The 20,049-nt window shown below is 42.9% G+C and overlaps 2 protein-coding genes across 3 annotated transcripts in view; both read right to left on the bottom strand.

Moving 5' to 3' along the window:
* Positions 1-1,740: 1,740 nt before the first annotated feature.
* Positions 1,741-13,530, bottom strand: LOC102200470 (Y+L amino acid transporter 2). The gene is made up of 10 exons (XM_005752473.1): positions 13,405-13,530; positions 12,629-13,161; positions 10,962-11,087; positions 10,730-10,874; positions 5,855-5,978; positions 5,518-5,621; positions 5,310-5,406; positions 5,060-5,209; positions 3,775-3,958; positions 1,741-3,037 (listed from the first exon to the last, which is right to left on the bottom strand). Exons 2-10 carry the CDS (start codon positions 13,146-13,148, stop codon positions 2,943-2,945), a joined length of 1,545 nt encoding a protein of 514 aa, XP_005752530.1. The 5' UTR covers positions 13,149-13,161; positions 13,405-13,530; the 3' UTR covers positions 1,741-2,942.
* Positions 13,531-15,217: 1,687 nt separating this feature from the next.
* The window catches only part of ripk2 (receptor-interacting serine-threonine kinase 2), a 13,488-nt gene continuing 8,656 nt past the window's right edge, over positions 15,218-20,049 (bottom strand). The window contains exons 9-12 of one of the 2 annotated variants that reach the window (XR_312291.2): positions 19,637-19,733; positions 19,270-19,473; positions 17,403-17,919; positions 15,218-15,730 (exon numbers count right to left, since the gene is read on the bottom strand). Coding sequence is in view for 1 of the 2 variants with exons in the window: in XM_005752472.2 (XP_005752529.1) it covers positions 17,540-17,919; positions 19,270-19,473; positions 19,637-19,733 (681 nt within the window). In the remaining variant the exon portion in view is untranslated. Of the gene's footprint in view, positions 17,920-19,269; positions 19,474-19,636; positions 19,734-20,049 lie in introns of both variants that reach the window. The other variant, XM_005752472.2, reaches the window with a different exon arrangement.

The raw sequence follows: 20,049 nt of genomic DNA, 5'->3' as shown, positions 1-20,049 counted from the left end.
GAAAACCACAGGAACTCAGTCTTGAAAGTGTCAGACCATGTAAAGCTAACAAGCAGGCGCACCGAATCTGAATGAATCGCATCGAAATGTCACCAAAACACTGCTGTCTCAATAACTGCAGAGTTTCTTCTCTGGCATTAACATCAGCATAGCAGGACTTTCCCCAGGTCAAGCAGTTCCTGTAGGTATACTGTTTAGGTGCCTTAACGTTTTAGAATAGAATAATCCTTTAATTGTCCCACAAGGGGAAATTTGGTTGTAAAAGGAGCAAAAAGACACATGTACAAACAGAGCAGGGTACAAGACATAGAACAGAAACACACAAACATTTTTACATATTTACATCATAGACAATAGTTACCAAAACAGTACTGTACAGTTATTAAAATTAAAGTACAGATAAGTGGCAAACCTAGGTTGAGCTCTCAGCTGTCATTTTGCCAAGCCTGCAAACTCATCAGACTCCTTCTGGCACTTTGTGTTACATAAAATGTTACTGTCAGACTTCAATCAGCTTGAAATGTCTTGACAGCTTGTGTCATCAGCTCCCAACCTGATCATAGCCACGCACACATCTCCCAGAACAAAGAAAGTGAACGACCTTCAGTTCCTTGTAGAGCAGTCCACAATTTGCAAAGTGACCGTAAGTGTGTATAAACTGTGTATAAATTACAGACTACAAGTATGGTAGAATGCTTGATCGGAGATAAAATCAGAACGCTGAACATTTCATCAGATTTACTCCCAGAATTTCTTGTTTGACAAGCCAACATGTTTCTGACGAGCAGGGAGAGGCGGTGTCTGAGTTCTCCACAGATCCAGCTGATAACGGCACAAACTACTGCAGCATGCAGAACCTGATGGACGGTAAGTGGAATAATCGCTCGATGTTACTGTGAATTATGAAATCACATCAGCAATGTTTGCTTCTCTCTGCTCAGGAAGTACACTGAGCGACGCCGAGGGATACAAAAAGTTCAGCAACAAGTGGATCTGCCCTGGGTTTGATGCCGCCAAGTGCGCCCTGCTGTAAGAGACGAACGGATCCTGCAGGCTCCATATGTTGCCTCTGAGAAATGTTTGCTTTGAACAGTGTGCCCTTCTCCATAAACAGAAAATGTCCACAAAAGATATAATAATAGAGCGTTTATAACACATACATTCAGTAGGATGTAACTACATGAATCTTTTAACTGGTTAATAAACTGTAAATCCATGATATTTATTACTTTGGTTTTTGTTTGTTTCCTGTTTTATACTGAGACTATTACTTGTCTTGTGCATAGCATAGACAGTGTGCAAAAGATTGATTGAGCTTTTCAGCATTTCTTAAGCTTGTATTCTTTGCAACAGCCAGCAGGGGGAGACTCCTGTAATTGGAAAAAAAAGTTGTGTAGAAAGGTCTGGGCTTGCTTTCTCTGTGACGTCAGCAAATATTTTCCTGATAAAGTCAGGAGGTCTAACTTGGGTCTAATTTAAAATCTAATTGAAAACAATCTGATGTTCAGTCTGGAGCTCATGGGCCCAAAACAAGACTGGACAGAGTAACGTTTGCTTTACTGTGCGACGTCGAGGTCACTGAGCACACATGGTTTCTCAGTCGTATTGAAATCATTTTGATTTCTCTACTAAGTCAAACTAATCAGAATACTAACTAAGTCATACTGAAAGCCGCTTTCACCTCTTCACGCTGTGGATGTTAACGCCACATACTCTAGCAAGCTGATGAAAGACGGCATGCAGATTGGAATTAGTTTAATCTTTTCTTTTTTTCAAGTTCATTTCACTTTACATCATTTATAACTTCCAGGTTAGAATACATTCTGGAGAGCATGATCACAAGCTTTTAAAGACTGGTATTCTGAATACAGATGGATACAGATTTGAGAGAATATTCACACATTATACATACATACATTCATTTAAAAAAGAAATAGAATAAGAATCTGCTGCTTCAGACTGCTCATTTTTCTACCCTTGGCTCTGTTTCCTGTCAGAGTGAATTGATACAGTAATTTGGCCACCCCAGGCACGCAGCTCTGACTGTAAGCACTCGAACCTTCTGTTTGTGAGGAGCAGCCAATCACAACAAATCTTAAACACAGATTGTCCTAAAAGGGAGAGAAACGTATTTGTTTGAGATATTTCAGCAAGAATAAAAGTGCAAGAATAAAAATACGGAGGTGAAGCTCTTTGGTTCAGATGAGTTTTTCAAATAGTAAAATTATTAGACGGTTTGCCATTTAAATAAAATCTAAACGTTGATTGTTTTGTTCTGCACTCGTGCAGGTTTCAGAGCTGCTGACAGAAGACACACAAAGCTGTAAAGTGCCGAAGGACAGTGAGCGAATGTGTGAGGGACTTTCCCACCAGCCTGCAGTAAATGTTTGGTTGGTGGAAAAAAAAGCTTGGCTATCTCTCTCTCAAAAACAAAAAAGAAGAAGATGCAAACATTTTGAAAATGCCTGAAGTGAAACAGCTTTGCAGAGAAGCGGCTCAGGAATCAGTTGCATTAGCTGAAAGCGACATTGTTAATAGTGTTTTACACAGTCATCCACATATGAATATAATCAAACTGTAAAAAAAAATCCAGAGATGAATATTAAGTTTAAATATGCTTCTGAAAACTGAAGACTGTGATCACATGACCACGACAGTAGGATTTTCATTACGTAACGTGTTAATCAGACAAAAGGTGATCAGCTTACATCTTCACAAAACTCTCAAAAATAAAAATCTAGTTTTGGCAACATTTTTAAACGTATATCCTCATAGAAGATATTCTTTGCTCTCAGTAGAAAAGTGTAGCACGTTTACTGAAGAAATCACGTCACCAGTTTCTCAAATTATTTGTCTTTCATTTGAGAAATCCTCACAAACGCTGAGAGTACATGCAAAGCCTTGTTTTCCGTGAACAAGGCTTTGGGAGTCTGTTTGCAGCTTCATTGTGTTTTAATGCCTCCATGAATTTCTTCCTCTGTGTCAGATTCAGTCATGCAGCAATACAGCAACATCTGGGTGTATCTGGTGGCGAAGGCTAGACGAGGACACGGCGGAGGATGTGGGAGGGATGGGAAGAGAGAGAGGAAGAGAAGAGGTCAGTTACAGCTGATTCATGATTCAGGATGACTAATGCTGAATTTGATGTTAAAGACGGCGGTATTTGGCAATCTGGGTAAAGGGCGAAAGGAGGACATGTAGCACGTAATTCTAAGGAGAATGACTTAAATCAGGGCGTTTTCACTTCTTTGAAAAAGGAAAAGAACAGAATGCTATGCAGTCCTGTGAAAAACTGAGTACACCCAATCTTTTTGTAGCTTGTGAAACCACCTTTAAAGGCAATAACTTGAAGCGATCACTTTCTGTGTTACTTTATGAGTCTGTCACATCATTGTGGCGATATTTTGGCCAACTCTTTAAAACGCTGCTTCAGTTCATTGAGGTTTGCAGCCATTCATTTATGCACAGCTGCAAAATAAGCTAAAACCATCACCCTCCACTACAGTTGGTATGAGGTGTTTGCACTGATATGCTGTGTTTGATTTACATCTCTACGTTTGTCCAGAAAACGCTGATCCAACTTTGCAAACCTAAGCTGAGCTGCCAGGTTAGAACATCATGCCATCTCTCACATTCTTTCTCACTGCAATTGTTGCATTCCTATGGAAGCAGTAAAGATGTGCTTAGTTTTTCACATGACTATACTATATTCAACCAACAACGAGGCCTAGAGAAAAACTGAAAACAGTATAAAATATAGATTTTAAGTCTTACTGTTTAGCTTGCGGATGAATTTAGGCCTTCTCTCCTCAGGCAGGTAAATGGCAACGTAATAAACTGGCACACCAGACAGTGCAATACCAATTCCTATGAGGGAGTTGATGGTGTCACCGTACAGAGGGACGATGACTAAGAACAGGCTACAAAAACAGTAGATGAAGGGGAAGAACAAGGTGAGCTGTGAAGAGAGACACGCACATCTGGTTAGTCTTTCTGAGAATCTCTGAGTGTTTAAATGTGTATGTTGACATGAAGAGCAATGGTTCAAAACACAGTGTTCACCACCTTTTTACGTTCATAATCACTCAGTGTGGACAAAACAACACCACACTTGAATTCTGAGTGCATGCAACTATGGTAACTATTTATATTTCTTTCTTTCTTTACACAATTCCTGATTTTATTTCATCATATGGAAGCTGATGTATAAACAAGGAACAGATGGCAGTAGCAGGAAGTGAAAACAGTTTGTTGTGATGGGAGAGGTCAGATTTGGGGACAGCACTTTAGCAGAATCTGAAAATGTTTTTATATTTTCTTACAACCACTCGACAGCTTAATTCACTCTTAAATGTGTATTTGTTGCTTTTGTGTTGTAGATAACGAGGGGCAAGTCACGCATTTTCTCCTCATTCATGCTAGTGTTTCAGCAGCGCTACAGCTGAATGGGTATAATCTTTAAACCATGAATTGTTAATCTAGTGTAAATAAACTCGGAGACGTTAATTGTGAAGGTCAAAGAAGTTGGCAAGCTTGCATACAGAAATTATGTCACGTCAAACAAAATACATATCTGACCTTTCTTAATGTGCTCGTGACTTCCTGTTTTAATTTGGGATCCCAGACTGCCACGCATCCTTATCAGTTTCGGTTCCTCTCTTTGGCACCGTTCATGCCAGCTTTCCTGTTTTCAAATGTTTGTATGTAAACCTACTGGGCGCTAGATATCACACCAAAGCCAACGCTTTGCTGACTGCCTCTTATAACCTCTTACAGCTGTGGTGTGTGTTGGTAACATTTAGAAAGTCCTGTATATGATAAAATATCATGCCATATTTGACCTCTGACCTCTCTATCAAGGATAGTAGATTGTTCTGAAAGTCAGAATTATATGATATTAATGCCATATAGCTATTTAAAGCTAGGTTTCCTGCTGGCATTGTTGGTGTTGACAGCATAGAGGCATATAGGGAATGATGTGGATCCTAAATATCATGTTATTTGGATCTCTGACCTTTTCTTCAAAAAAGGTCGAACTTAAAAAAAAAAGAAGCGTCACCTTGACAGGTCTGTATCTTTCCGGCTGGGTGATGCGTAGGTAGATGAGGCCAGCCACAGAGAGACCCACATAGAGCCAGTAGCTGAAGCTGAAGTAGTTGATGAGCTGAAACACGTCCCTCACACACAGGAAAATCAGGCCCATTAAGCCCTGTAGCCACACAGCACAAGGACAAGTAAAGAATCCCCATGGGATCGTGGTATGATGAAACACGTTCATTTGTGTTTTACGAGGCAGTTTTGTTTCTAACGTTGAATAGCAGAGCAGGTATGGGCGTGTAGCGCTTCAGGTGAATCAGACTCAGACTGTTGGGGAGGTGACCCTCTCTGGCTCCAACAAAAAACAGCCTGTGTGATCAGCGAGGTGGAAGGTTAGTGGGAACATACTTCATCAGTCATACTTCCATCACAAGTGCCATCAAAGTGTAAGTTGGGACACACTCTGTATTTTCTCATTACCGTGAAGCAGCAATGACGGAAGCATTGAGTCCTCCATAGCAGGACATGGCTACAGAAACAGGGATGATCCAGCTGAACGGCCCCAGGACCGCATTTCCAAATGTCTGTGGGGTCACATTTGCATTGGTTAATTCACACTACATATTGACGATGAAGAGATCTGAGCAGTTTTCCTAAGGGTCTGTCGCGGCCTTAAACCCTTATATTTTCTGCAGCTGACGTAGATGTTACATTACTTTATTTTCTCAAGTCCTGTTTTCATCTCAGAGAACAAAATGTCCTGGTCTAAGCTGAACAGACCTATATTTAGCAGGAACGAAACTCTCAGGTGTCTCACCACAGCGACAGCGTCACTGGCAAGCAGAGAGGACATGTCTAGAACCACATAGTACGCCACGTTGGTCAGTAGGTAGATGATGGTCACTATGGGCATGGAAATGGCGATGGCCAGGGGCAGATTTCTGCAACAAAAGCATAATCACACACGGCGATTACAGAAGAATCTGACTTCAGCTCCTACACTTCATTTCCTTTTGTTCAGGAATATGTTTTACACAGAGCTGGGACAAAGAATAGCAGCTGGTTTCATGCCAACAATACACAATTTAAAAGTGTTCAGATAGTGATTAAAAGACAGTTATGGGACGCTGTGCTACAACAAGACTCGTGAAAGTAACTGAAATCATCTGCAGTTAAACCTGTGATAATGAAATTAGGTGTATTATCACCATTTAGGTTGCTTTAGTAGCTCCTCTTTGGGAGTCAAACATTTTTCTGTCTCATAAATGTCCACTATTTGCTGTCTTTTAGCTCTTGTTTTGGTCTCCACCAGTTTTTGAAGGACTCTGTAGCTTCTGCATGCTTCGCTGTCGTTCCCAGCTGGTGTCCAAATGGGTCTGCACACAGTCTGGTGATGGGCAGGTAGTGTGTAATGCCTCTGTAGTGTAGTTTTTTTTTTTTTTTTGTGTCCCGTTTGGATCTTTGGCCATCAGAATTGTTGTCTTAAGGCCAAGAAAGATGCCAAGCGGATTTATTTTACCAAGTGGATCATCATGACCTTGCCATATTGGTCCATTTGATTGACCTTTATTATAATTATGAATTTATTTTATTTGCAGTTGCTACAAACGGGACAGACATGACTGGGGGATAGGACAGGGAGAAAGAATGAAAGAAAGAGAGGGAGAGAGAAAGAAAACCAAAGGGGAGAAGGGGAGACACCTGGATCACCTGTATGGAGAAAAAAAAAACAGAAGAGAAAGCAAACAACAAAGAGCAACATAATTAAAAAAAAACATCACCATCACAATAAACTAGCTAGCAGTAGATATCAGTAGATACTAAATAATAAATGATATTGTGCAGCACGCAAGATAGACAGCGCACAATGTGCTTTGAGGCAGCAACCAAGAAAGGTGTAGTCCGCGTGAACACCCATGTGTACACCTGTGTGCACACCTGTGTGGATCAGCACGCTTGTATTCCAAAGGTTTCTCCATGTAACGATCTGCTAGGGAGTGTGGGGAGCCACAGCCCCGTCCTCCAGGGTATGAAGCAGGTATGGAGGAGATCCAGGCCCCAGACATCCAGAGGCCCCAGAGTACGAGGACCCGAGGAGGAACCGTGCCACCCTCCTGGGAAGAGCTGAGGAGAGCCCCAAAGGAGAGGTCACCCCGCAGCTACGGAGCAGAGGCCAGAGGGGGTTGCAGTGGCGTGCCCGCGAGCTCTGCCGGCAGCCAGCTGTGCCAGAGAGGACCGAGCTTCAGGCCCAGAGGCCAGAGGCCTGAGGGCATCCCATCCCCCGGAAGGAGCCCAGCCGGGCCGCAGGCGCCCGGCCCCGCCAATCGGCCACCAGGAGTGAGCCGGTACATACATGAGCGCCCAGCCCCAGATGACAAGGACCACCAACACAGCAACGTCTGAGGGCATCAGCCACCGGCAGGGAGTGTGGTGAGGGGAGATAGGCCTCCGTACTTTAGAGGGCCTGAGATGTTCCCAGAGAGGTGGAGTTTAAGACCCAACCTGACATATAGACACAGACGAACAGGCGCACGCGGACACAAACGTGCATTCCCACCCCCATATGCACAACCAAATACTCGGCACTCACCCAACGTGTAGACAGACACAAATAGACACTGCACAGACAGTCGCACTCCCCAAACATACTCTATATCCCAGGTCCAGGTACCCCCGCCCTCAGAGGGGCAAGCCGCACCTAGACCCAGGAGATGTAACCCTTCTCTCTGGGGTGGAGGCAAGCGGACCACCTAATTATCTGCAGTAGCAAGGAGGCCCCGCATCCCAGACCCCAGTCTGACGGCCAGCACCTCCTCCCAGCCCCCCAGCCCTGACGGCTAACAGAACCGGGGTGAGTGAAGACCTCAAACCTCCCTACGCCCGCTCATATGTAGTGTTGCTGTGTGCTGTTCTAAAGTGCATTTAAAACTCAGGAGAGCATGGTACTAGCTTCCTCTCAGAGAGCAGCACGGCTCTTCCCGAAAACCCTTAGTGTCTAAATGCATTTAAAGGGTAGGGCACCAGCGCCAGAGGTGGGTTGGAGTACACCAACCATCCTCTGGATGCTGTAAAACGTGCCCACCCCCAAGGCCCTATATGTATGTGTTATGTGAGAGTGTGAGTAATGTGGATGTCTAGGTTGCAGAATAAAATTGAGGCACAGGCGGCCAGAAGGGGACAGAGGGGGAGTGCCTCCCCTGCACCCTGGTGACATACCTGCACCCCAAGCCATGCGTGTGTGGGTGGGTGTGGTAGAGCGGGAATAGGGAGGCAGCTGAGGATGGGAAGGGAAGAAAGGGAGGGGCAAGCGGCCCCTCCCTGGGGCCAGCTCCCCCGCTGACCCCAGTAGGCACCCCCACACTCTGGAACCCACCAGGGCAAGGGGGCCCAGACCCATCCGGACCGGGGCCCGCAGCAGCAGCACCGCCCAGCCCCACAGAGTCCAGGGCAGCCCACCCGACTCCACCCCAGAGAAAACTGCACCCACCCCATCATCCAATCATCTCCCAAACTACACAAGACAATAGACACCCAGGTTGAGTTCATTCTCCACCTCTCCTATATCTCTCCCCCCACCTGCAGAGTGAAGTCCTGTAGTGAGGAGACCACATGCAAAGATATAACAACCTCCCCACCAGTTAGAGAGGCCCCCTGCACTGGGGCTGAGCCCCCTGCACCCACCCGCCCACTGCTCCGGCGACACAACAGCCAGGACCCAAGCCCCCAAGGCCCGGCCAGCACCCCAGACCGGGGGGCGGAGCACCCCCAGACCCCCAAGCCTCCGCACCCGTCCCGGACCCTCCCAGGGGCAGCCAGGCTACCAGGCCAGTAACCAACGCCCGTCAGCACAGACCCTCCCCATCTCCGCTGTACGCAGCCACAAGGAAAACACCATCCAAGAGCCCCAGAGCTCCTAACCAGGTCATGGCCACATCCCCCAGGTTAGTCCCTCTAGGGAAACGTCCCTAGGGACTCCCCAGACGCCTTAAGGCCGTCCGTACCCCCATATCAACCACAATAGCGAAGGCAGGACCAAACCATGACCCCCCACCCCCACTAGGTGATGAAGCCGATCAAAGGAGCCCAAATGATCAAATGTGATAGCAGATGTTGTATCAAGACTAATGTGATCTATTAGATGGTTTCTATATTGGTTAGAATTAAGATTATTTTTATTTTTCCAGTTAATGAGGACCATTTTCTTGGCAATGCATAGGGCCGTAAAAACAACGTGGGCTGTGTTTATTTCTGCAGTGACCTCATCCAAGTTGCCCAGCAAGCATACTAAAGGGGAGGCTGGAATGTTACATTTCAGACACTTTGATAAGTCTTCACATATCTCACGCCAAAATTTCTGAACTGGTGGACAGAACCAAAGAGCGTGGATGTAGTGTAGTGTAGTTTTTTTTTAAATACTTTTTTGCTTAAAATATCTGCTGCTTCTAAGAGCAAACAAAACAATGACCTGCCTTTTGGAAGGTGAAAAGCACAATAATTACAATATTGTGGATTTAAAGAAAATGTGTGAAACATTCAATGCAAAACACAAAATTTTCAAACAAATACCTTCTGACCCTAAGCTTTTATATTAGGTTTGCATCCTGCTAATTTTAACATTTCACAGAATCAAAAGAGCTTTTTAGAAATGTGTTTGTTATTGGTAAGAAGAGTTGTTGCTGTAACATGGAAAATGACTCATAGGATTGGTTTTCTACCTTAGCTACAACACTGGCTGTAGAGAAATTTACTTATTTTATCAGGGCTATTAAACAGTCACTCTTTCAGAGTTTTGGGGGCTTTCCTTTAAGTTATCTAGAGAGAATTTATTTGACTTCAATGTCGGTGATATCTGATAATCTACGTACAAATAGCTAATTGTATGGTGGCCCAGAGAGGCCAAAAGGACTGCAACTTAAGAAAACACCAGCAATAAGAAAACAGAAATAGGAAAAACGACAACGGAAATAGGAAAAAACAGATTTCCAAAAGCACAAGGGAAGTGTTTCTGGGGACACAATAACTCCACGGACCAGTTGCAGGAACCAAAATATGCTAAGAATTGCGCTGGGAGACACTTAAAAGTAGTGGAGGATCTATCGGTTTTGTGAGGAAAGAAAAGATGAGAGGTAAGTGTGTTAGCCTAACTATTAGCATAAAAATCCATCACCAGTATTATACGTAGCATGTTTTGGGTTCCTGCAACTGGTCCGTCGGGTTATTGTCTCTCCAAAAACACTTCCCTTGTGTTTTTTCCCCATTTCCGTTTTGTTTTGTGTGCTTTTGCAGCGTTTTTCTTATTGGGCCACTGTATATTTGTGATTTCCTAATGGTGTTCCAAAATAAGCAGCTTTGCACGAATCTTTCATTAAGATGATTCTCCGTCATGTTTTTTGTTTGTTCTCGTTACACAGATGTATAATGCTGTGAGTGGACATTAAAAATATAGTCAGTGCTGTGTTTTAGTGCAGGAGTCCAGTGGCTCATTTTTATTGTCTGTACTATCTCAGCTAATCTGCTCAAAGGCATGTTAACCCTTCTACTCTGATTGATCAGGACTGTCAAAAATTAACTTTTAGTGGATTTCTCATCACTAAGCTAAAAGCAGGAAATACAATCTCGTCAGAAGTTGCCATGGAGCCTCGAGCGTACGAGTCTGAGTGCATTTTCTTTTTCATTTCGCTGCCTCAGTCACCTCTCTGGGTTACAAATCTCCTCAGTTACATAGTTGAGCGTGTCCCAGCCAGAGTAGGAGAAGAGAGCTGAGTAGAGGGCCAAAGCGATGGCGCCGGGGTCTGCCGTGGAGCCCTCCATCGGGTTCTCAAAGCTCTTTGTTTCTCCTACACAAAGACAAGATCGAGTTTTACTTTGAGTGTAACATTTTATTTAGCTTTCCCACACGAATTCTTACTTTTACTTTCACTTACCACTGGATATCTTCAGGATTCCTATAATAATGATGAGGAAAAGTGACATCAGTTTGGCATAAGTGAAGATGTCCTGCACTAGAGTCCCCCACTTCACATAAGCACAGTTAATGAAGATGAGGATACCTGGTACAAAGTAGAGGATGAAGGCAATGAACAAACATGACCAAACACAGAAACACTGCTTCTGCTTTCTACGATGTACATTAAGGAATCCTGCATGACACAGCAGTTTAGCCAGCAGTTTGTGAAACTAAAGCACTTTGTAGCAAACAGAAACCTGACTCTCTCACACTGCTCCTTTCTTTCTGTCACGTGGGCTGCAAATGGCTCGAGGATACCAAAACAGAATCACACTTCTTGGTAGAGCGATGGGTGATTCACAGCATCGCTGCTCTCTCACGTAAATAACACTTCTGCTTGCTACAGTCTGCAATCCAATCACTGCAAAACTCTGTGACATGGGACTGGCAGCCTAACTTTAGCTTATGCCAGTACTACAAAGGGCTATCGGGTTTGGTACTGGCATGAATAGATCAGATGTGACTGTGGGCAGCACTAAAGCTCTTTTAATCTGGTTTTACTCAACTATTCAAAACGAAACAAAACATTTTACATTTCTCCTGACTGCCTCACAATAAAAGCCACACTGTATTCTGCAAGATATACATGTTTAGGGACTGTAAGGAAATTAATTTGAGTCATTCGAAGCATTAGCAGTGGGCAGCTCCAGTGACAAACTAGACCTCCACACAGAAAATTCAGGCCCAAGCTTGAAACAGAAAACAGTGAAGCAAGAGCACTAACCACCGAGCCCCTGGGCTGTGTTTTCGAACTGGCAGGAGTGGATAAGGGTAGGTGTTCATCAGTAGTAACTTAATATAAGCTGTGGCTATATCAGGGTAAAATTACAAGTAGCAATATTGGATTGTATCACCATAATTATGTAATTAAAACCCAGTGCAGGAATGTGTTTAACCAAGGTTTACCAAGTAGATGCTTTATTAATGAATTTAATAATTGTTTGTAGAGGTTAAAAAGAAATGAAATGGCTTTAATTGATACAAATTTAGACTTGGCATTGAGAAAATAAGTGCATCCTCACTCCTTCCACAGAAATCAAGCTGAAGTTTTAGCGGTTTGGTGGTTTAGAGTTTCAAGTGTGTGTTAACACATGTCGCAATCATCCCAGGAGTGGATGTTCCAACAAAATCACCCCAAGGTCACACTGCAACATTAAGAGAAACTGCAAAAACCCCCAAGAGCTACATCTCAGACCCTACAGGCCTCAGTAAACATGTTAAATGTTACAGTTTACAAGAGTGCACTTAGAAAGAAAGACTGAATGACTATAGCTTTGTTTGGAAAGGTTGGGAGGAGAAAGCCTCTTCTCTCTAAAAAGGACATGGCAGCATAGCTTAACTTTGCAAAGTTGCATCTAAACAAACTACAAGACTTAAGGAACAATGTCCTTGCTGTCATTGAGTTGACCATGAACTCGTAGGTATACCAAAAGCATGCTAGAGTCAAATGTGAGTAGTTAGTAAATTTAAGCTTTTTCTGCAGCAAACTGCAACAGCACATTTTGTTTCATTTAAAAATCCACATTTACAGCTCAATACAAAACCCAGTGGGCACACTCATTCAGACACAGCTGTGTTTCTTACAGAGACAGGCTGCAGCAAGGAGGCGGACAGCAGCATACGGCGGCTGGCAGGTGGGGTAGAAAGCCTCCACCAGGTAGTTGGCGAATGTCAGCGAAATCACAGCCTGGCTGGCTGGCTCGATCAGGAGGATGGACGTCCACAGACGAATGAAAGCCAAGAAGCCACCAAAAGACTCCAGGATGTAGGCGTAGCTGGCTCCAGATTTGGTGATGGTGGTGCCGAGCTCTGCGTAGCACAAAGCCCCAAACACTGAGAAGATCCCGCCAAGAGCCCAGATGAGCAGCGACAGTCCATAAGAAGCGCTGTACATGAGTACGCCCTTTGGTGAAACAAAAATCCCAGAGCCGATCATGTTGCCCACAATGAGGCAGATCCCATTCAGGAGAGAAATCTCCCTCTTCATCTGCATTTTCTCTTCTTTAACACCATTTGGAGCCTTTAGGTCCTCCTCAGATGGAACTCGTGAGCTCGGACATATCGTCTGTGACATGACCCCAATGGTCTGTCTCAGATCCCCCATTATTCCAGCAGAGCTGAGATGGAGATGATAGGGTAAAATTAGATGGGATTATTCACATTTAACAGACTTACCTAGCACACAATGTATTAAAAAAAATAAAAAATTCTCCAGGACACATGTTCATACTTAAGAATACAAGCATGCAAATCCCCAACACAGATCACTCCCCTTTGTTTATAATTATAGATATAAATGAACAGCACGAGTGACTCATGACATATAATACAGGCATGTAAATAACAAAAGATTAACTTACCTTGTTTTCAAGTCTGTCTGTTCCTCTGAACATGCAGTCTGTCTCAGGCCACCACTCAGGTCTGAAACACCAGTCTGGCACCGGGGGAGATCACATCTGAGAGGCACCAACAGGATGGTTGATGTTGCAATCTCTGCAGGTCAGCCCTTCCATAACGTGTGTTTTTCTTGGGCCACACTCTCATGTTGCCCCCTGTGCTATTTTCAGAGACAAGCAGACGTTCTTGCCCACACAGAGCCTTCAACAGCTGAGACAGAGGGAGCCAAGCTCCAATTGACCCGACATACAGGATAGTTATTTATACTGTGATGAAAAGTGTCATTAAGCTTATCTTAATTTGCAGGGAGTGTTTCCAGGGGCATAACCCACCTCATCCCTGGTATACAGAAGGAAGACTCTACTACTATGAGTTTTTGTGCCTCCTTGTAGACATCTGCAGGCCAGGAAAATGACTAGAAAGCTATGTCCAGCAGCTTGTTTGTTGAACGATCTATAAGTGAAGTACAAACTTGAATAAACTATTTCTTGCCAAGCAGCCAACTCCAAGGCTAAAAGTGCAACTTCCACTTGAGGTCGGCTCAAAAGTAAGTCAGTCCTCACATGATATGTTAAAATGCCCAGCTTTACAGGAGCAATATACATGTTTATAGCCTGCTACAAAAATTATTTTGGTAATTTAGCCCATGAGGATGAAGACTCGACTGTTTAAATTGTACTCAACATTAAAGTCATGGATTGTGAAGCTAACAGGTGTATGCCAACATAGGCAAATTAAGCCTCTAGTTGTACGTTAACCTTTACTTCAGCTTGTCCGAGTCACTGAATATCTTGAATATTTCTGTGTTGTTGGTGACATCTTCAGTATTTGAGAAAGAGTGTGCACTTTTCTACTGCAGTTAGCATCAATTAGCTAGTTTTTGGCTGTTAATCCACCTTGCTAGCCAAGCTATCTAGCGCTAGCTAAATAATCCAAATACCTTCTAGCTCCAAAAATTCACAAACCAGTAGGTGATGTCAATGTGGCTTCATACATCTTTCATGTGCACTTAATAGGCATGTACACCAGTTGAACTTCTTGTAAACTCAAATATCTAGTTATTGGTAGCCAAACACATAGTAGCAACTCTATGCATTTAGGCATGTTAATGTAGTCGAAGAAAGCTGCTCAAGTTCAACCAAACATCATAGGAAAGGTGATTTAAGTGACACTTTGGCATAAACAAAGGTATTGGCATATCCTGCCCTGTATAGATGACTGTAGTGGTGTAAGAGTGTGGTTCTTGGCACACTTCACTTAGCACCAGCTGATCACCTCAGACTACCAGAGTATTATTGTTGACCATGTCCATATCATTATGACCACTGTGTACCCTTCAGGATAATGTGTCATGTCAACGCGTTCCTTTGGGATATTTCACAAATGCACAGTCATATTACAGACATGCAGTTGATAAATCTGCAGCAACTGTGTGATGCAGTCATGTCGATATGGTCCAAAATCTCAGAGGAATGTTTCCAGCAACTTGTTGAATTTATTTTGCCAAGAATTAGGGCAAAAATGGGTCCAACTCAGTATTAGCAACCTGTACATAATAAAGTGGCAGATAAGTGTATTTTTCAGTGAAGCTCACTGAACCTTTGTATTTTTGTTAGGCCCATTCAGTTATCTACAACAGCATACTGTGTGGTCCCTTGGTGGTTTTGCTACATCAATCAGCAGCACATGTAATATTAAAGGAGCAAAGTGTTCCTTTAAAATTACTGTTACAAAAACAAGAAGCAGAAATGAGACCAAATTAAATTAAAAACAGAGTAGCCATTTTAATGAAGAGTTTGACACAATATAAAAAAAGAAAATCCTAGTTGAAACCACAGCTACACATCATGTTAAACCTCTGACAGAACTGCTCAATCGGCTGACACTACTGAATACAAGGGCTCTAAATTAGCTCCGTATTTTTCAGTTGGTATTTCTACAAGTATCAAATAAACACATCACAGAAAAACAGTAAAAAAAATATGTTACAACATATACACACCACTATCAAATCTACAGCATTTTCACTCAGCTTTGCTTGATATGCACGTAGAAGGCGTTTGCCTGTAACTCGAGGTGGGACCAGAAGCAGAATATGAGGCACAGATTTCAAAAACAATACCAGTCCAACATACGGAAGCAGATCGACCCTGCTCGGCCTTTCTAATCTAAATGACATTTTGTCATTCGAGCCTAATTTGCTCTAACAGTGTTTTACAAAGTCTGGTGTGCTGTGACTCATTCCCCACGGTGTGATTCAGGTCTTCATTGAACTGTGGTCACTTTGGACTGAATGATGCAGAACATGTGTAGGAAAAAAAACATTAATTAATCACACTGACTGTCCTGTGATGAATGTGTTGTAGGTGGTACTGAAATCCAGAGCCACGGCTTAATATTGTCATTGCAAGCACCCATTTGAGGAAGTGAAGGCAGTGTTGAGGGCGGCAAGGCCCGTGTGTATTTAAAAAGAAAAAAGAAAAGCTCACATGCATACACAACGTACCCACCAAAACAATTACTTACTGATGAAAGTGTTGACAGGCAAAAGCAATGGAGTTATTAAGAATCAGTGTAGGACAGTTTGTGAATAGGTTTGCATGTTTGATTATTTGAGACACTGAAGGGTTAAACAACAACAACAACAAAATATGTTTGGCACATTAAAAGATGCCAAATGGGGAATGAAATGGGCCGTTTGTTGGCTAATTGACTGAATATATATGTTAACTGCAGGAGCACACATGCTAATAAAACAGAAAATATCTGTTGTGTAACTACAGCATATTCTGGCAGAAAGAACGTACAATATATGCTTATTATGTCAAGGAGCTAACAAAGAGCCCTGTGGCAGACAAAGGTATAGTTTAACAGATAAACCAGTACTTGCTTATTGTATACTTATGCAACAGTTTTCTGCCTTGCAGGTCAGTGACTGACAGATTTAATAAACATGTTGCTGCTGTTTTGAGCAGACTGCGTAGCAACAGCAAAAAAAGTTGCAACGTTCAAGAAAAATACGCTGAACAGGTAAACTAAAGATCTGCTACAAGCAAAGCTGGATTTTCATGTATTCGATTTTTTTTCTTATGCTACTGCAGAGAAGCTCAGTTGGAATACATTTATTTGTAATCTCAGCTCAGAGTCTGTGGAAGATAGGTCAAGTCTGGAAAGATCCAGATAAGCCTGAAGTCTCTGAGGTGAGGTCGCTACTGAACCGACCGAAAGAAATGAGAGCACATACTTGGTCCAATTTTAATGACCCACTATATGCAGACACACACACACACACATACCCACATCCCTCTTTCTGGGTGTTGTATTACCCTCTCAGCTTCCTCTTTAGTTTGTGACCCTGTGACTCTCTTTAGCTTGGCGATAAATAGAGGAAGAGTAAAAACTTTCCATGCAGTCTGCCACTGGGTCACAACTCAGTCCAACTTTTCCTCTTAGTTTGGCAAAGCTGCTAAAGTTCAGGAACGCTTATTTAAAGTAACACTTATTCAAACTTTCTGTAGACCTTGTGCTTAAATAGAACAACAATACACTCGCTCACTCAGGCCGTAAACATGACCAGAACCCATAAATACATGATACTTGAATAAAGATTGCTAGAAGAGTTAAACCTTATTTTTACAGCAGGTTTTCCAGTTAACAGTCCTCCTGTCTTTAGTTGCATCAAATAAATGAGGACGTTTGCATTCTGCAAATACTGATACACGATCGCACAAACAGGCCAACATTAATCTAATAGTCTTCAGACAAAAAGCATTAGATACCAAAAAGAGTGAAAACCACTCAATATAGCCACTTAGGGACTACAAATAAATATTCACATCAAATCCGTAACATTAAAAAAATAATCACTGCTTCAGTTAAAGTCTTTTTGATTCTAAACATACAGAATAAAACCTTAAATCTTGAGTTGATGTGTCCATAGTAACACATGACGTTTTTGTACCTGTAACTTTAGTTGCTCAACCAGCTGTTCTTCCGTCTAAACCGTGGCGAGTGTCTGGATGACACGGAACAAGAAAGAGTTAGTTTTAGTGTCAAGTTGGCACAGTCTTTATGTGGAAGTCTTGGCCGTGAGTGCTGCTACATCTTCCTGGGGATATTGTAGGACATGGACAGTGACGGTGCGCTGGGTGCCACCATAGGCGAGCTGATTTCAGGCGGGTACGGCTGCAGGCTCATCTGCTTGTTGTCGTGCAGCTTGCGGACGACAATGCGGGAGAAGTCTTCGTTGTGTTTGTCGCAGGTGTCCAGAAGTCGGCGGACCTTAGCGGTGCGTGTGGGCTGGTTGATCACCAGTTCGTAATCCTCTTTCATCAGCATGGAGTGGGACAGCAGGGCGTCCAAGCTCTGGTTCAGACAAGCCTCCGTCATCTGGGAGACAATTTCCTCACGCCGGATTGCAATCCACTGGGAGATGGGACCTTGCAGAGGAGGAGAGTGCCGCGGTGGAGGAGAGTAACCTGCAACAAGAAAAAGTTATGCCTTATTTGCTGAACATTGCTGCAAGGGTGAAATATACTCTTTATACCAAAAGTGTAAATTGTTACAAATCAAAGTTACGTTACACCAATCAGCTGAATAGGAGTGTAACTTGCTATCAGGGCCTACTAGTCAAGAACAAAGGAACGATAACAGCATCACTATGATTCTAATTTGTATCTTCTTAAGGAAGAAATAAAAGTTACACTAAAATGATCGAAGTGCGCTTGAATGCCCTGTACTAGACAGAGCCAGCAAAACACAGAAACATGAATTATGAGGTTGATAGCTTATCGGTACCATGTGTCCAGGAAAACAAAAAGAAAAGTGCAACTAGAACAGGCAGGTCCTGTGAAAAACAAAGTGCATCTCTACTGCTCCCATAGGAATTAAGAAGCTAAGCGGCAGCTGGGTGTTACTAATTTAATTCACTTGGTTAACTGATCATCAGCAAGTGTGAGCACCTCAAAAAAAAAAAAAAGCAGAAGTTTTGACAATTTTCTCGTCTGGAGCATTCAGCTGTGCTAACACAATGCCACAATCTTCCCAGGACTGGACATCCCAGCAAATGTACTTGATGGACAGAATGAGCAATACTGGGAAAAACCCAAAAGCTACGTCTCAGACTCTACAGGCCTATATGCTAAAGTTCATGACAAACACTCAGAAAAACATTGAACAAGTTCTTGTTTGAAGATCTTATCAGGAGAAAGTCTCTAAAAACATGTATTGTTTAAGTTTGCAAAGTTGCATCTGATCAAATCTCAGGAATAATGTCCTCTGGACAGATGAGACCAAAGCGGAGATGTTTGGCCATAACGTACAACACCACGTGTGGTGCAAACCAAACACAGCATATCAGCACAATCACCTCATACCAAATGTTAAGCACGCTGGCGGAAGGGCGATAATTTAGGCTTGTTTTGCAGCCACATGACCCAGGCAGGTTGCAGTCATTGAATCAAACATGAACTCCTTTGTCTGACAGCTAAAGTGTGGCCGAAACTGAGTCATGTAACAGGACAATGATCCCAAACACAACAGCTGAGAAAAAGAAAATATCAAAGTGTTAAAATGGTCCAGTCAAAGAGCTGTCCATAAATGAAAGCCCACAAACTTCAGTGAACTGAAGTAATGCTGTAAAGAAGAGCGTGTGAGAGACTGATAAAGTGGTACACAGAATCATTACTGCTGCCAAACGTAGTTTTACAGCCTACTGAATCATGAGCTGCACTGTTTTTCACATGCACTCGTCTATCATAAAGACTTAAAAATGGGACACAGGTCCACGCATTCACACACCAACAGATGCACGATGGAGCTTCTTGTACCTTGAGGCTGAGGCTGTGCTTTGAGGGAGACATTAACCAGCTTTGTCTCACATTCGGCGATTGGTTCAGGCTTGCTGAGTATGTTTAAATCATTCGTCCAGCCGTTCAGTTTATCCCCACATCCTAGTTTATCATAGACATCCTTCAATGACTGTGGAGACTCCAGACTGTGAGGCATGAATGACGATGGAAGGCAATCTACAGCTGAAAAACAGAACAAGAAAAGTGATGTGCCCAGCAGCCAAACAGAGCATACACTGTAACGGAGACTAAAGTAGTATTTTTGAACTCTCTATGACATCAAGTCACACCACTTCCTTTAAAGATTATCAGTGGTGATACTTGGTAAAGGTGTTGGTGTCATTACGTTTAGCGGATGCAGCATTGCTGCTGGAGAGGGCGCCCGGTAGAGATATATCCGTGTCCTGAGAGGAACAAGACCCCGAGCCTGATGTAGTGCCCTCCTGCGACAGAGGAAACGGTGAGGTTTCATTTATGTTCATACATGACCACAACGACACACCTTCATGTTGAACTGCATCCCTCCATGTCACCGTTTTCATTAGGGTTAGTAACCCTAACCCTAAGTAGAGCTGGGCGATATGAGATTTTTTCATATCACGATATGTTTTTTTCATTTCAGGCGATAACGATATATATCACGATATAAGCCAAATAACTACATTTGTAAGATTTAAATGTGCCGTTGCTCACAAGTAAAATGTGAAATAATCAGCAGCTTGTTTTTATTTAAATATTTATTTCCCATAATAAGTTCAA

Source organism: Pundamilia nyererei, unplaced genomic scaffold, assembly GCF_000239375.1.
Source record: "Pundamilia nyererei isolate P.nyererei 1_Seehausen unplaced genomic scaffold, PunNye1.0 scaffold00362, whole genome shotgun sequence".
Taxonomy (NCBI): domain Eukaryota; kingdom Metazoa; phylum Chordata; class Actinopteri; order Cichliformes; family Cichlidae; genus Pundamilia; species Pundamilia nyererei.
The sequence above is the reverse complement of the archived record's forward strand: the minus strand, read 5'-3'. Positions and strand labels throughout refer to the sequence as shown.

What these genes read in the sequence shown, in the direction of transcription:
- LOC102200470 (XM_005752473.1), bottom strand. Translation starts at nt 13,148, where the DNA reads ATGGGGGATCTGAGACAGACCATTGGGGTCATGTCACAGACGATATGT. An exon ending in CCTTGCTGCAGCCTGTCTCT is followed by an intron (nt 11,088 to 12,628) that starts GTAAGAAACACA and finishes ACTTTGTACCAG; the next exon opens with GTATCCTCATCTTCATTAAC. An exon ending in ATTCATCCGCAAGCTAAACA is followed by an intron (nt 3,038 to 3,774) that starts GTAAGACTTAAA and finishes GTCCTCGTCTAG; the next exon opens with CCTTCGCCACCAGATACACC.